General features: G+C 37.0%; 1 protein-coding gene across 2 annotated transcripts in view; it reads right to left on the reverse strand.

Annotated features, from left to right (window-relative positions):
• Nucleotides 1-18,379, reverse strand: part of Nell1 (neural EGFL like 1) — a 761,263-nt gene that overhangs the window by 379,876 nt on the left and 363,008 nt on the right. For both annotated transcript variants that reach the window (XM_090347997.1, XM_090347996.1), the window contains exon 13: nt 4,106-4,231. In XM_090347997.1, the coding sequence (XP_090204123.1) occupies nt 4,106-4,231 (126 nt within the window). The remainder of the gene's footprint in view (nt 1-4,105; nt 4,232-18,379) is intronic.

Genomic DNA, 18,379 nt, shown 5'->3' on the forward strand with positions numbered 1-18,379 from the left:
AATTCACCCTTGAAAAGGCCAAGAGAAACTTTCTTGGCAAAAATAAATAAAAAGCATATGACTTCCTATTAACACATGGTCACATGAAGAAGCCTTTAGTCTCCAAAGTAGTGATGATTATAGAACACTTTTAAGTTCTAGATCACTGTACTCAGGGTTAAACTTATAATACTTTATTATCTCATAGGTCTGACTTTTTTTTAATGGAAAAGCTTAAGTGAAAAATTTGTCTTTCCCCCTCCAGCATCTGGTTTAGCATCTAACACTGGTGCGGATGCAGTCTTTGGAAGGACTTGCTGGCAGCACAAAATCGGAAAGGCAGAGGTGTACATCGGAGGGTGGGGATGGGGGGTCCTGCTTGAGATCTACCAGAGTACTAACTACAAAGGATTAAACATCCAACACTTGTCCAAACTCTGTTAAGACACTGAAGTATTGGCTTGGCAAATGGAGTGATTTTAATGCCAAATGAATACAAGCTTTTCAATTTTGAAAACACTTTGTCATTCCCCTGGAACTCTGCATAGGCAAAGGAGTCACTTTTTTACTTAGCTAATTTTGATGGCAATATTTGCTCATAGCCGACATTAATTGTATATTGAACAAAATAATGAATGAATAAGTGAATAAGTCAAGATGCTTATAGGATAGAATATGAATTATAATGCTAATGCATTTTCTTTAACCTAGAACTAATATTTGGTTGAACAAGAATTTTTCCGTATGACTACTGACTTCTCCAAAGTGAGTGTCCAACCTAAAAGAACAAAAGAAAGAAAGAAAAAACCAGATATGACCTTGACATAGTAGAAAACCAAGAGTGAATAACAACAGCAGATACTAATTGATTTTAGGGCAAAAGGACAATGATCTTTGGAAATATAGTAAGTCGATATCGGAAATGCTAATTCAGGACCACGACATAAAGAAAAGATGTCTTTAAGCCTGCCAATTCTTTCCAGTAAAGTGTCCTCTGGAAAAGAAACATTGAAGAAAAATATACCTAATAATGGCAGATATCTATTATATGCCTCATTTATTAAAATATGTAAATAACCACTCAGAGGAAGAAATCTTCTTTGCCAATAAAGAAATAGAGAAGATTAGGTCTGGATATGATATATCTTGGAAAATGACAAATGAATGCCAAAGAAGACATCACAATTCCAGAGAGAAGTTGAGAAGTTATTATAAAAATGGCTGATGGGCCAGGCACCAGTGACTCATGCCTAGAATCCTACCTACTAGGATTCTACTACTAGAAGCTGAGATCTGAGGATTATGCTTCAATGTCAGCCTGGGTGGAAACATCCATGAGACTCTTATTTCCAATTAATGCCACTGAAAATCTGGTAGTGGTGTTGTGGCTCAAAGTGGTAGGGCACTAGCCTTGAGCACAAAGAGACTCATGGACAGTGCCCTGAGTTCAAGTCCCATAACTAACATCAATCAAAATATCTAACTGGATCTATAGGAAAAATGACCATCTGAGAAAATGTTTATCTCTTAGCTCTTCTCTCTTTCATCCATCCAAATTCCCCTCTGTAAAATTCTAACCTAATTTAGTCACTGTATCCTGATATATTTCAGTAAATTCCAACAGTTTTCCTTGGCTTGAGAAAAAACGAAAAATAATCCATTTGGCAATCAAGTACCTTTGTCTTATTAAATTCTGCTTGCTCTTCCATCATAGTATTTAACAAGATGGGTTTAATAGAATATTCCTTTTGTAGTTAGTGGTGGTGGTGGTGTGTGTGTGTTACTTTGTGGTGCTTGAACTGAACCCAGGGCCTTACACATTCTAGAAAGTACCTCTATCATTAGTTTTACCTTCATTATATGGTTAAGGATATTTTGTGACATTACATTCCCTCTCACATCACCAACTGCTGTTCAAAAAATTAACTGTTCCTCGTGACAAAGCACATTTGGAGTGTCAGTCACAACAGTACTCATTAGCAAATATATCTGATTCCCTATCAGAACATGTATAATAAGAGATCATGTAGAACTTCATGCCTTTGAAGTTGGATGGGACTAATGACTAGTTCTCATGGACAGATTATGAAGTAACACATGTCACTTCTTCATTGCATATTTAATGCTTGATGAAGGACCACCCAGTCTTTAATTTGGTGACTAGCCATGTTCATCGTAATGGCTCTTCCATCAGCTTGAATCCCAAAGCTATTATAAGTAGATCAACTCTGTTACTCCATGATAGAAAAATAGCAAGAACAAGAAATACAATTGTTATATTGATGTCTCAATAGCCTATTTTGATGGACAATAGTGCCATATATTATGCTAAGTAATGTTTACAATAACCTGTATGTATGAGAGAGATACAAATAGTATTTTATAAATGTGGTTTTGAGAAGTGGAACATTTATCCAAGGTGAATTCATTCTACATATTATTTCAATCAGTATTAATTGAGGGAGCCAGAGTGGTTCACGCCTGTAATTCCAGCTATTCAGGCGGCAAAAACTAAGAGGATCATGCCTTGAGGCCAACCCAAACAAAAAGTTAGCAATACTCCATTTAAATAAATAAGTCAGACATTGAGGCACATACCTATAATCTCAAACCATGCAGGAGGAATAGATAGGAGGATTATGGCCCAAGCAGTACAGTACTTGCTTGCATAGCTATAAATTCAAACTTAGTACAGCATATACACACACATACATATATGTATACGTATACACATATATATACTTATATACACACATACAAACATACATCATACATCATACATACATACATATATACATTATCTGGAATACTTCTTTGCCAGTCTAAATGATGATAAATAATATTTGCATAATTAAAATTAGATAATAGGAGAGGGAAAAAGTGAATGACTATATTTATCAACTAAAGCCTGAGTTGATCATTTTAGGCAAGCTATAAATGACAACCCAAAAAGCTCTATGCAGATACCAAAATGAAAAGGACTGGAAGAAGGCCAGTCCATGCTAAGAAACCATGGTGGAAGAAGACTTGTTAAAGAGAGAAGGCAACAAGCAGGGCAGTCCTCTCATAGTAGGCAAAAAGGAAAATGCTACTCGATGAAATTAGAGAAACATCAAAGTCCTTGAAACTCCACATGTAATTAATCAACAAAAAATAGCACTTGAGGCCTGAGGCTCACTTGTTCAAGCAGCAGTCCAGCAAACCAATCTGAGGAAGTGTGAAAGAAAATTTATTTGCCATCTTGAAATACCATGCAGAGCATCTGCCCTTTATAGAGCATCAGTAAGTGTATCGGATTCTTTTCCTTCCTATGGAGAAAATAAGAGTAGAACTAACTGTCTGATGTTATTTTAACAACGCTTTCCACACAGCAGGACCTGCATTTAGGTCTGTTATTGGAAGGATCTTCACTGGCTTCTTTTAATCTTCAGGTTAAAAATAAGTTACAAGCTGTATTTACTAGTAAGAACAGTGATACTCACTAAACTTCTCAGCTTCTACATAGTGTTTTTGTTCAGGTCCAAAACAGTTTTGACCTCTTACAATTTTTAGATCTTAGCTAATGTTGGTGATTCATGCCTGTAATCCTAGCTACTCAGGAGGCTGAGAATGAGAAGTGTGGTTCAAAGCCATACACAGCAGAAAATTCCACGAGACTCTTAAAATTCAATAAATTACCAAAAAGTCAGAAGTAGTTCTAGGGCTCCAGTAGTACAGAGGTAGCTTTGAGCATAGAGATGGCTCAGTGACAGTACACAGGCCCTGATTTCAAGTCCCAGGTCTGGCAAAACAACAACAACAACAACAAAGAGTCATCATAATAGAAGGAAAATAGTTTGGTACTTTTTTTTCCCCCTGAGGACAATTTTCACTCAATCTTTCAGTGTTCAATTTCAAATAGCACACTCCTATATGGATGTCCACAGCCATTGGCAGAAATACTAAGGAATCAGTTATGCAGATCAAATTCCTTTCATTATTAATGCTTGTCTCCAAAGAGGAAGGTGAAATGATGAAAGAGAAAAATCACTGAAGTAAAAAATAGTACTTGGTGCTACTGAGTTTAATATAACAACGCAGTACAGTGGAGAGGTGACTTGGGAAAACGATGTGTCTTAATGCTCACCTGTGCAAGAGAAGTCATCTACACGAATGTATCCTGGAACACAGTCACAGCGATATAATCCCGGAAGGTTGACACACACAGTATTGGCATGACAGTAATGCATCTTAGCTGCACACTCATCAATATCTAAAGGAAGAAAAAAATCACCAGAACTAATCAAATAATTGAACCAGAATATAATCATCTTGCAGAGAAACTACAAAAGGCCATGCCCACTGAAGTCAAAAGAAGAGGCGGAAATGCATTCAATACAAAAGCTGAAGTTCCACTGGTGCATTGGATCCCATCCTGAGCTGAAAATATTCCTAGAGAGATACATGGTCATGAAGCTATGAAGTATGAAGGCAGAATCAATTATTAATCTCTCACCAAGGAAACAGGATACTCTATTTAAATAATGTCCAAAATTAAGGCAGTTTGCACCCAAGGATTTTATACCAATTAATATGCATTGGACATCTACAGTTCATGATACTGCTTTCATCAGAGAGATCAAGGGAATCCTGTCCCTCTCTGCTTATGTGTCATACTAAGAAATGCTTTAATCCATCTGTTACAAAATGAGGCTGCATCCAGTGAATATAGACAGCAGCTGTTGTCCAATGCAAATGAAAATTGCTCATTCTCTGACTAGGGACCCATCTCATGTAAAAGACTAATGGGCTGATACAACGAAAGACATTTTATTTGGAGCAGAGGTCAGGGTATCATCACCAGCTCTCTTTCTTTCACCTACACAAACACACACACATTCATATACACACAAAAGACATCAACAACAATTAAACTAACCTACAACTTTTGGTCTTTTCTGGGGTTTGCATTTTTAAAATGGATTTGTATTCACTTTACTCACAATGTTTATTTGTGATGACTAGAGAGACAGGGAACTGAGTTCAGAATGGGCATTCAAGACAGAAAATATAAGCTCTCATTCTGGTGCTGGTGATTTCTACATATTGGCTTTAATTTAACCACTGTGAGAACTCATATCCTCATCAACTTACCCTAAGGGTCAGTTCTGAACTCGATACCTTATATTCTCATAGGCATTATCAAGCTGGAGCCACATGGAATTCTCCAAGCAAAGCACCATTAACACTGTCATTTATAGTTCCCAAATCTGGGATTCAAACAAGCTAAATATGTAATATAAAATCATGTCATTAACACATGCTGTACCTGATATTTGAATTCAGAAGTGGATCACTTATTCACTGTGATTTATTTTATCAAAGAACTTTGAAAATGGTAACAAATGAAGTGTTTCTTAATGCATAGAAACTACATATAAAAATAGCTTTGTTGAGTCATTGCAAAACTCATTTGTCTGTGTGTGTGTGTGTGTGTGTGTGTGTGTGTGTCAGGCTTGAGACTGAATTCAGGGCCTGGGTGCCGTCTCTGAGTTCTTTTGCTCAAGGCTAGGGCTCTACTGCTTGCTATACACTTCCAATGTTTTGATGATTAGAGATAAGAATCTCACAGACTTTCCTTCCTGGGCAGACTTCAAACCATGATCCTCAGATCTCTCCCAAGTAATTAGGATTAGCGGTATGAGCTACCAGTGTCCAGTATCATTTATTTTTGATGGAAAAGTTTCCTGGTTAAAAAAAATACATTGGAATACATCATCTCTTTTGAGTGCTAAAGAGCCATCATCCTATATATATAAAAGTTATTTGGAGCCAGGTGCAGTGGCTCACACCTGTAATCCTAGCTACTCAGGAGGCTGAGATCTGACGATTGCAGTTCAAAGCCAGCCCAGGCACTAAAGACCATGAGACTCTTATCTCCAATTAATCACTAGAAAACTGGAAGTGGCACTGTGACTCAAAGGGCAGGGTGGTGGCCTTGAACTGAAGAGCTCAGGGACAATGCCCAGGCTCAGTGTTCAAGTCCCACAATGAACAACAGCAACAACAACAAAATAAATGATGTAACTCAAGAAGTCAGCCAGTTGTTGTATGACAGTCTCCATCTCAGGATTGTTTCATGGAAAACCACACCTGCAATAGGAAGCCTGAGGGAGTCAAGAAATTACTATCTTGTGAACAGTAGAATCCATGAGATGGAGTAATAGACTGGTGTTTGCATTAAAGTGTATGTAGAGAGGGAGGGTATACTGAAGTTTTAACTCAGTGCTTCATTCTTGCTAGGATGGTATATTACTACTTGATTCATACTCAGTTCTTTTGCTAGTGGTTTGTTGGTATAGAAACTAACTTTTTCTAGACTAGCCTCCAATGAATCCTCTTGCCCCTGCTTCCTGAGTAACTGGGATTTACAGGTATACATTACATGTTCAGTTTGTTTTTAGATAGTGTGCCACGAATTGCCAAGGATGGCCTCAAATTATGATCCTTCTTTCTTGCCTCCTTTTGACTTTAAGATTCTGAAAGTGATTTAGATATGGTTGATTACAATGTCTTTGGTATACCTATAATAGTATAGAAAATGAAATTACTAGAAATATAAAGATCAAGAAAAGCCAGGCATTGGAAAGGTTTATTGGAATAGCGTTATTTGGAAAAAACATTGTCAATGTTCTGCCTTAAGGACACTCAGCAGAATATCTTTTGCTGATTCAAGCTGGCTGTATGATTAAGCATGAAATATAAGTAGAAGTACATTACTTCTGGTTGGAAAGATCAGAGCCAACATCTGGTTAACTACCTTTTCTTATTCCTGTCTTAGAATATATAGAAGCACAGAGATGGAGACATCTAGTTGGGTTTCTGAATAAACTCAAGGCCCTAAGCAAGCATGGAAGACAAGATAAGTGATCTACAGATAGGTCGCTATGGATTGTATCTTTAAGCCTACCATAACTAGTACCCAGAGCATATATGAAAGGCAACTCAAAGAAGGGGATGATTAAGCTAGATTTTAAAATATAATAGAAATTCACTAGGTAGGAAATGGAGGTGAAGATCCAGAAGGGAAACTTATACCAGTAGAAGATTTTGTCACTATAGAGTCAGAAAAGGAAAGAATCATGGCCTTAACAAAACCTGTGATCATTTCTCCCAGGGATATGAGGTCTTTTTACAAAGGCATTTGACCTGCTATGATGGGGTCAGAGAAGAACTATCTCGGGAGATGATGTGTCATCTAAATCATCAGACAAAAATGGTACAGATAAAGGAAAGAAAAATAGCATGGCAAACAGAAAAGAATGTTCTAGAAAACCTAGCTACAGCAAAGAGCTTTGCTTCTCTGAAGTGGAACTGGAACACAAGCTCAGATCAGAACCCAGTAGACCTCAAAGGCCAAATTGAAGGAGTTTGGGCTAATCAGGTCAGTGACACAATCCACGTTCTCTTTTTCAAATACCACTCCAGATGGAGTAGAAAGGATTGATGGGAGCAGGGGCAAGCAGAAGGCCAAATCATCTTGGTATTTTACACAACTACACTGAAGCTCAGGCCGCTATGATCCTCAGCCATTCTTCAAGATGAGAAACTAGTCAGGACCTGCCTTAGAGACAATTCTATCTTCTCCCATGGTCACAGCTGACAACCCAGCTGCTGACCGAAATGAATGTTCCCTGTCATGGACCCCTGTCAGATCCTTCCTGAGGAAATTCCCTGCTCATTTCCCTTAGGCCATGCTGTAACTGCTGAGCAGCTTCAACCTCATATAGATGTTGGCTATAGCATGCTTATTTTGATTCAAACGGAAGAAGCTACTTCCATGGTTTACAGAGTAATGAGAACTTGAGCAAAAGCATTTGCAAAAAAGCACACAAAAAATGTCTGCAAAACCCCAGTGAGACTTCCTTCCACAAAGTCAATCAAATATTTACTCTCTATAAGTTATCCAAGACCTTCCCTGACCTTTCACCCCCGCTGCTCTGGATAGGTCTTAGAGTTTTGTTTTCACTTCAAACCATTTTAAATTTTGGCCCTCAAATATCTAATATTTTCCTAATCTTTGTCCAGAAAAGGGAAAAAACAAATAATATCACAAAGTTGAAAGGCATAGATCAGAAAATTAAACTGTCCTAATCTTACTATTTTGTTTAATGTTCATCATGCAGCTACCACATGTAACAATGATCTTGAGGTATAAATGGTATGAAGAATAGGATAGATGTATTCATATATATTATATTATATACGATATATATATATGAGTCATAGCTCCATTTTTGGCTTTTCACTGATTAGAATTCTTCTTGGGCTGTGTTTAAATGTTGAACTTCAGATCTCAGCCTCCTGAATAGCTACAATTACACCCATGAGCCACTGGTGACCAGATAGAATAATAATTTTAAGTAAAAGGTTATTTAGCTGAGTTTCTTGAGACTAGGTATTGGAAGAATAGTATGCTGATAGAAGGATGAGAACTTAGTCAAAATAGAGATTGTTTTTCCATCTCCAAGGAGACACCTAACCACAACAGACAGTTTCAATAGGACTCAAGAGTGCTCCAAAAGGAAATCTGATTATGAAGGAATCAAAAACAGAATTAACAGTTTCAGGGAGATGGGATGTCTGGAGAAACCATCTGGAGAAATAACCAACAACTGAGATTTGCAAAGTAAACCTGGGACAAATCATACATTTTGTACACAGAGAAAATGCTCTGAAAGGTAATTTAGAAGCACAAAATAGAACAAAGCAGAAACCATAACTCCTAAGAAAAAGAAGGAACCAACACGCAAGAGAGAAAATGAGTAGATTCAAAGCAATAAAGATTCTCACCACAAAAATGAACTTGCAGTCTATTGTCCAGATGGAAGAGTGCTCTGCATAATGCCATTCTTCTGAGCAATGGTCTCTCACAGGTGACAGTCCTCCCAAAGACAGGAAGGGAAAAGAGCTAAGCCTGAGACTGAACCTAAAAGTACAGTTGAAAACACTAAAGTCTGGAATCAGCTTACTGTTCTGAGTCAATCCAGGAAACTTTTCTAGGAAGAACACAGCTAACTTGATATCTGTTTGGAAGGATGGACTTCAAAATTACATATTACATACTCACATGAATGAAGAATTATATAGTACATATCCCATAGGATAAAACGAGGAACAGCCCCTGGCATCTGGTGAGCAATAAACATCTGTCCTTTTTATATACTAGTCACTATGGTAGCGACTCTCTAGAGCATCTCTTCAAACATGCACTCTTTCTGACTACTGCAGGAGAAAACAATCCCCATATCATGATGAGTGAACTGGGGCTTGGGGACTATTAGATCACTTGATAAAAGCACAAAAATTAGCCAGCAGAAAAACTGTGATTTATATCCCAGCAGTACAACTGAAAATTTTTGGCATTTTCACTATGGTATTTCTAATACACAATAACATTTCAATGCTATTTTTATGCTAGATATGCCCGACATGGCCAACATAGATATAGAAATAAACATACTTCCAAATTCTTTGTTTGTGTATATGGCATGTGTTTGGCTATTACAGTATCTATTTGAAACAGCAGTCCCATGCTGTCCATTGCTGCTTCATTATTCCTTTAATATCAAATACAAACAGATTTTTGGTCCCCAAAACAGATATGTAAATTCTCCTTCCACTGGCCAAGTATCAGTGGGATCACGTCTGTAATCCTAACTATTCAGGGGGCTGAGATCTGAGAATCATGATTGAAAGCTAGCCCAGGCACAAAAGTACATGAAACTGTTATCTCCAAACAACAACCAGTAGACTGGAAGTAGTGCTATGGCTTAATGTGGTAGAGTACTAGCCTTGAGCTGAAGAGCTCAGGGACAGTGCCTAGGCCCAGAGTTCAAGACTCAACTGACTAAAAAAAATTATACTTCCACGCAGAGCCCACTATTTAATACAACCGCTACTTCAGTTGCTTCAGTTGTTTCCTATAGGATAAGACACTAGTAACAGGAGGGCTCGGCTTTTTATTATTATTAAATATTGTTAAACGAATAAAAGAACTAAAATCTTCCTGCAGAATATATGAGCTGGAACATAATAGGGCACAAATTGTGTTCTGTTCATATAAATTGCTTGTCGTTTATGAAATATTAGAGCTCATCTTCTGGTGGTCTTCTGAGGTAATGAAAATACATGATATATGTCCTCAGCCTGGTAAAGTAGTTTGTTTTCCTTTTTAAAGAAGGTATACTTATGGACTTCAGAATGAAACGATGCGGCATAATGATTCTTCACCAATCACCAGCCATCAGCTACATGAGTTCACACAAACACAGACCTGAATTGGGCATTATTGTTATTCAATTAAAGTTCAGGTCTTGATAGCAGAAGGAAGATTAAATTAGAGTGCAGGGTCTTGGCATCACAGAGAAGTAACTGTAAAGAATTCTCTTAACAAAATGATACGGTTGATCTGAATTTACTATATAAGAATTTCTTAGGAAAAATATAACCCAGGATGGGTTCCATTCCCTGTGCAAATTTACAAAAAATAATAACAACAAGCAAATAACAGAGTAGGGTAAGAAAATAAATATTTAGAATCTGTATTTTATGGCACAAACTGTTACACATCATGTTATTTTTTCCAGTGATCCCCCGAGACTAATATCAGATACTGCATATAAAGTACATAGAATCTTAATAGAGATCTATGCGATTCCCAAGAGTCTGCCTTTACATCAAGAACTTTGGGTTTTTTTTTTAAATTATCTTTGCATGGGATTGAACTCTGGTCCTCACATATGCTAGGCAAGTGTTCAATCACTAAAGTTACATGGCCAACTCCATTTTGTTTCTGACTATTAGCTAACTATGGCTTTGGATATGTCATTTTTCTTTTCTGCACCTTGTTTTTCCTGTGTAGAAAATGAAAGAGTGGGACTTCAGACCATTTACAAACCCATGTTCTGGCACATTCAGATTTCTGACCATTTAGTTGAGTCTGGAGCACTTTCTCTTAGGCCACCACTTCTTACAGGAAGAACTTGCATGTATATCACACCATATCTAAGACAGGAGTCCTAGGAAATACTATTAAGATGACTCAAGCCTTCATTTTATTCCTCTGTCAACTTAGTTGGCATCTCCCCGTAAAACCAGCTTGGACAAGCAAACAAATATTCACACAAAAGCACAGCTTAGGGCAAGTTCTCAAGAGACTGGTAAGATTACGTGCAGAGCAATTTTACCAGACTAATCTCCTGACTTTGCAGAGATCATGGGCTATAAAAACACAGAAATGGCAGCAAGTGGGTTGGTATATTAGAACTATCAATATTTCCCATCTATGTCAAACTGGATGAGTTCTAAAATTTGAGCCTATGTGATCCCTGATGTTGAACTTATGAAAAATATAGTGAGGTTTTAGAGCAGAGAAAATTCTCTGTATGTTGTTAAGTAAAATGATGAATGAGTGCCCTTATCATCCAGTAATAGAATGCACAATAATTAGAATGAACCCCCAATGTAGAGTTTAAGTGATTATGATATATCAAAGTAGCTTTACCATTTGTGACCAATGGACCATCTAGTGAGCATAATAGATAATGGGTAATACATGGGTACGGGCAGAACTTATGGAGAACCCATGTTCCTTCAATTTTGCTATAAATGTAGAACTTTTCTTTAAATAAAAAATAAACTTGACATGTTTACTTGACTAAGACAGAATGTAGACTGTTATCTTTCACTTTCAAAACAGAGAATGGAAGTTTTAGCCTAGCTTGAGTTTAATATGCAAGACCACAACAGATCAAAAGAAAGGAAAGGAAAAGAGAGGTCAAGAAAAACATTCTTACTTTCAAAGACAATTCTTACTTTCATAGACAATGACCTCGCTGGAAATAAAATTAAATCTTCCAATTACATAATTAGTGTTTCATTCAATTCTGCATATTTTTTCTGAAATTCTGGTGTTTTTTTCCCCTAAATCAAAGAGGAAAAATCAAATCCTACAGAATCTAACAATATAAACCAAATGCCTTATACAAGCAGGTATAAAATGGTGATGGTGATAATGATGATGAAGATAGACAGACAGATGCTAGACACGAGCAAATAAATATTTCTATAATTAATGAAAAATGAAAGTAATCTCAGTTTTAGGAAAGCAATTAAAAGATTGTAAACTTTGGAAAACTGAAGGTTAAAGTCTAATATTTCCATAAATAAGTGGTAAGAGAGTTCTGTTAATACAGTTCTTAATAAGTACCAGCTCCAAATTTAAGGCTTTATATGTATGCATTCATTTAATACTCAAAACTATGTCAGGCACAGATTAGTATCATCCTATTTCATAAGTATGACATTAGAATCATAGATATGCATAGTTAATTATCAAAGGTTACATGAATGACAGGATGTGAACTCAGGTAACACATCACTACTCAGTAGTGTTGTTACTCACAAAATGTGGTCTTGATCCCTAATATTTCTAAGTAAGCTGAAAATGACTTCATGTCTTGTCCAGATAACTCAATCTATGAAAAAAAACTACTTATTAGATTAAAGGCAAGGATATTTCTGCCTTAAATCTTCAAGAAAGAACAGGAGATTTACAAGAAGGAATCGGGGATACACTAGGTCTCCTTGGCCCAGGGCAAAACTTTCTTAATAAAGATCCAGAAACACAACAAATTAAAGATAGTTTGGACAAAAGGGACTGCATTAAATTGCAGAGCTTCTTTATGGCAATGGACATTGCTAGCAAGCTAAATAGAAAGCCTAAATAAAAAGAGTGGGAGAAGATCTTCACTAACCATACAACAGGCCTCATATCTAAAATATATCAACAGCTTAAAAAGTTGAATCACTCTAAAACTAATCTTCAAAGAAACAAGAATCCCATTAAAAGAAGGGCCAAAGACTTAAAGAGATTCTTCTCTGAAGAAGAAATAAGAATAGCCTATGGACACATGAAGAAATGCTCGACATCTCTGACCATAAAAGAAATGCAAATCAAAACAGCCCTGAGATTCCACCTCACTCCAGTTAGAATGGCCAGGATCAAGAAACCTATAACTACAGATGCTTATAGGGATGTGGCCAGGAGGGATCACTACTACACTGTTGATGGGAGTGCAAAATCATTCAACCACTATGGAAAGCAGTATGGCCATTCCTCAAAAACTAAACATAGAGCTCCCCATGACCCAGCAATTCCACTATTTGGCATTTATCAAATCATCCAGAAACAAGGACATACTAAAGCCAGTAGCACAACAATGTTCAGATGTTCATTGTAGCACAATTTACCACATCAAAAATATGGAACCAACCCAGACAGTAGATAACTGGATAAATAAGATGTGGTATTTAGAAACAATGGAATTCTATGCTGCCATCAGAAAGAATGACATCTCCCCATTTTTTAGGAAATAGAAAGACTTGGAAAAAAATCATATTAAGTGAAGTAAGCCAGACCCAAAGGAACATAGGCTCAGTGGTTTCCCTCTTTTGTACTAATTAGTATGCATCTAGGCCTCTCCTAGCAGAGGATTACAATAGCTGAAAGCCTCAATACATAAAGCCATATACGATGAGGCTAAATGAAAGCACCTCCAGGATATGGAGACAAGAGCCATATAATGTGCGATTGTTGTACTTAATGTACTACATTATTTCTCATCTCTTTTGTTGTCCCTTGGTTATTCTTATATTGTTACAGTATCTTACCTTGTTATCTGGTATATTGTATATACATTTATTTGTTTATTTGAAGCAGGAAACGGAAGAGGGACAAACAAGATGGGAGGGTGGGGAAGAGGAAAATGGGGACAAAAACATGAGAAAGGGTATCAATGTATCTGAAGTAATACACCTTCTATCTGGCGAATATATCTGTAACCCTTCTATTAATTACAATAAAAAAAGAATTTAAAAAAAGAACAAGAGATGGAGGGAGGGAGATTATAATAAAGGGCAAAGAAGAGGAGAAGGAACAGTAAAAGTTAAAAGACAAATTATGAGTTGCCTACGTAGATACAATGAACTAATAAAATGTATCTCCCCTAAACTCACTTCTTGAAGCCCTAATTCCCCAATGTGAGGACATTTGGAGATGAGGACTTTAGGAGGTAATTTAGCTTCAGCCCTCATTATGTGGACTTGTATTTATAAGAAAGTCTCTTTCTTTCTCTCTTTTCTTGAAGAAGTGTGGAGAAGGGAGCCCTTCATCTGCAACTGGATTGGGCTGAAACCCAGCTCTGAGACTTACAAATCTGCATAAGTGTGTGTGTCACACACACACACACACACACACACACACACACACACACACACACACACACACCAGTACTGGTACTAGAATGAGAAGCCTTGTGTCTTCAACTGACTTTTCTGCTCATAGCTAATGTTTTACCACTTCAGTTATGCCTTGAATTCTGGTTTTTTGCTGGTTAATTAGAAATACAAATCTCATTGATTTGGCTCTGAACTGGGATCTTTAGATTTCAGCCTCCTAAGTAGCTAGAACTTTAGGTGAGCCAGTCTTCTGGCTTTTGGGTATTGTTGATGATTGTTTTAAGCTACTCTATCTCTGGTATACTGATATTTGAGTTGACTGAGTTGATTTATGCCTTTAAGTATGAGTACACTATGAAACTTAATAACTTGTTAAAATTCAGTTCTACTGAAACAATATTTTTATTTACATTTTCATGTAAGAAAGCACATACCTTTGCTATGGTAAATAGTGCTACAATGAACACTGTTGTGCTAGTGGCTTTAGTATCTCCTTGTTTCTGGACATTAGGGTAAATACCAAGTAGTGGAATTGCTGGGTCATAGAGGAGCTCTATGTTTAGTCTTGAAGAACTGCCATAACTGCTTTCCATAGTGTTTGAATGAGTTTATACTCCCACCAACAGAAACTTAATAACTTTAAGCTTAACTTCATAACTTTTTATTTTAAGGTTCCCTAGTGACTTTCATCATCTTCTAAGACGTATGCTTACCTTGGTCCTTAAAATAATTATTATTAAGTCTATGGTCCTTTATATTTTGCAAGAAAATTTAAAAAAACAAATGAATAAAGAAAAAACTTGAAGACATTTTGAACTTAACCTGCTTAAAAATACAATTCAGTGTCAGAAATTACTTGAGCCACAGCACTACTTCTGGCTTTTTCTATATATGTGGTACCAAGGAATTGAATCCAGGTCTTTGTGCATGCTAGGCAATCACTCTATCACTAGACCAAACTCCTGGCCTATTATTTCTACATTTAAAAGAAAGAAATTACTATATTATTCAACAACCATGAAATAGGAGAACATCTAGTGGCAGTATGTAAACTGAATTTTAAATGAAAGAGCTTCATTAAAAATAATAACAGTGGCCAGGAGTGAAACCCTAGTGGAAAGAGGGCTCAGCTAGCATGAGCATGTAGCATGGTACTACATACTAAGAAAAAACCAGAAGTGAAGCTGTGGCTCAAATGGCAGAATGCTAGCCTTGAACAAAAAGCATCTAAGAACAGTGTCCAGCCGTGAGTTTAAGCCCCAAGACTGGCAAAAAAAAAAATAGGCCAGGAGCAGGAGTTTGGCCTAGTGATAGAGTGCTTGCCTAGCATGCACGAAGACCTAGATTCAATTCCTTGGTACCACATACATAGAAAAAGTCAGAAGTGGTGCTGTGGCTCAAGTGGTAGAGCTCTAGCCTTGAGAAAACCCAAGGACAGTCGGTGCTCAGGCCCTGAGCTCAAGCCCAGAACTGGAAACAAAAAATTAAAAATAATAACAACAGTGATCTAGGTGTTAGCAGCCCACATCTATTCAAGAGGTTGATATCTGAAGATTGCAATTCAAAGCTAGCCCTAGCAGAAAAGTCTGTGGAGAATAAACCAAAGAAATCTAGAAGTGGAGTTGTGTCTCAAGTAGTAGAGTGTCAGCCTTAAGCATAAAAGCTCAGAGACACCACCCAGGCCCAGAATTCAGGCCTCAGGTCTGGCAAAAATAAATAAGCAAATAAATAAATAGCAGACATTTACAGTTCATAAGTGCCAGTATTATTCTACATTTAACTCTTGGGGTAAATATTTCTTTCAGCATCCCAACTTCACAAATTATGTAAGAGTTGGAGAGTTTGTACAATATATTCAAAAAGACCTAGCAAGTTAGGGCCAAAAATGGACCAAAATCCAAGCATACATGGCTCCTAACCTGTATACCTGTACTCAACTAGTGATGTCACCTTGAGGGGGTAAAAAATTTGGTCTGAACTCTAAGATTCCACCTCACTCCATTTAGAATGGCCATAATCAAGAAAACTAATAACAACAGATGCTGGAGGGATGTGGCCAGGAGGGATCACTACTATACTGTTGGTGGGAGTGCAAACTCATTCAACCACTATGGAAAACAGTATGGCAGTTCCTCAAAAGACTAAACATGGAGCTCCCCTATGACCCAGCAATTCCACTACTTGGCATTTACCCAATTGTTCAGAAACAAGGTCATACTAATGTGTATTTAGTATGTCCTTGTTTCACAACGATGTTCATTGCAGCACTATTTACCAGAGCAAAAATATGGAACCAATCCAGATGCCCCTCAATAGATGATTGGGTCAACAAGATGTGGTATTTATACACAATGGAATTCTATTCTGCTGTCAGAAAGAACAGCATTGTCCCATTTGTAAGGAAATGGAAAGACTTAGAAAAAATCATATTAAGTGAAGTAAGCCAGGCCCAAAGGAACATAGGCTCAATGTTTTCCCTCATTTGTCATAATCAGTAGAAACCTTGGGCTCTCATAGCAGAGATCTACAATAGAACAAAACCTAGATAAATAAGGCCATATAGTATGAGGCTAAATGAAAGGACCTCCAGGAGGTAGAAACAAAAGCCATATAATGAGTGATTGTTGTCCTTAATGTATTATGTTATCTCTCATCTCTTTTGCTGTCCCTTGGTTATCTCATACTGTTACAGTATTTCACCTTGTTATCTGATATATTGTATATATGCATATTTGGTTATTTGAAATCAGATAGGGAAAGGGGGAAAAACAAGATGAGGGGTGGGAGTGGGAGGATGGAAATGGGGACCAAGACATGAGAAAGGGTATCAATATTTGTGAAGTAGTGCACCTTCTGTGAATATAATGTAACCCTTCTATTAATTACAATAAAAATATATGAAAAAATTTTCTTCTGGAGGTAGCATTGGGGAAATTCTTTGATGCTCAAAATGCCTGGGGTTTTCCCACAGAACTATAGTTATACAGACAAATAGATAGTGTGTCTATTGTATTAAAGTTTCATACAAAGTGATAAGCAATACAATGACTGCAAGATTCTATAGGAAAGCAATGATGAAAAAAAGTCTTGTACTCTACTGACCTGTATTAACATATAAAATGGAAAAATAGTATGTCAGATAGAATCAAACAGAGCTTCTGTGAAAAGACGAGAGTCAGGGTTTCTAATGTACTTATAATTGAAAAGTAAAACATAACAAACCATCTTGTAGCTACTGTGAAAAACAATGCACTAAACCATGGTACAAAAGAGTCTCTTTGGGCTGGAAGTTTGGCCTAGTGGTAGAGTGCTTGCCTAGCATGCATGAAGACCTGGGTTCGATTCCTCGGTACCACATACATAAAAAAAAAGCCATAAGTGGTGCTGAGGCTCAAGTGGTAGAGCACTAGACTTGAGAAAGTCCAAGGACAGTGTCCAGGCCTTGAGCTCAAGCCCAGGACTGGCAAAAAGAAAAAAAGTAAAAAAAGTCTCCTCAAGTTCCTGCTTTCAATTTATTTCTTTTTTTTTTATCCTGCTGTTAAATTTTTATTGTTGGGGTGATGTGCAGAGGGGTTACAGTTACATTTATCACATAGTGGGTAAATTACTTCTTGAACATTGATACTTCTTCCCATGTTTTCTTCCCACTGAATTTGAAAGACTCAGGGATAACGTTGCACATAGCTTTTTGAGGAATTGCCCAATCATTGTCTGTTTGTTCCTTCAAGATAGACTGGAAATTTCCAAGGGCTGAGGAATTTCAGGGAATAGTGGGAAAGTGGTATTTACTGGGTAGAGTTTCTATTTGGGGAACTAAAGAAGTTTCAAAAACAATAGTGATAGTTTCACACATTGCTACTGTTATTACTGCCACTAAAATTTTCACTTAACATGGAAAATTTTAGGTTGCATATGAGACAAATCATTTTAGCATAATTTACCAAATAACAAGAGTATACAACAACCCACCAATTTATAGTCTTTCAATGGATAAATTGTCATGTGCCCAATTGTGTCTCAGTAAAAGTGTTCAAATATAAAAACAGAGCAGGCACTTGTGGCTCACATTTGTTATCCTATCTACTCAGAGGCTGAGATTGGAGGATCACAGTTCAAAGCC

This window comes from Megascapheus bottae, chromosome 16 (genome assembly GCF_031878675.1).
Source record: "Megascapheus bottae isolate mThoBot1 chromosome 16, mThoBot2.hap1, whole genome shotgun sequence".
Lineage (NCBI taxonomy): Eukaryota > Metazoa > Chordata > Mammalia > Rodentia > Geomyidae > Megascapheus > Megascapheus bottae.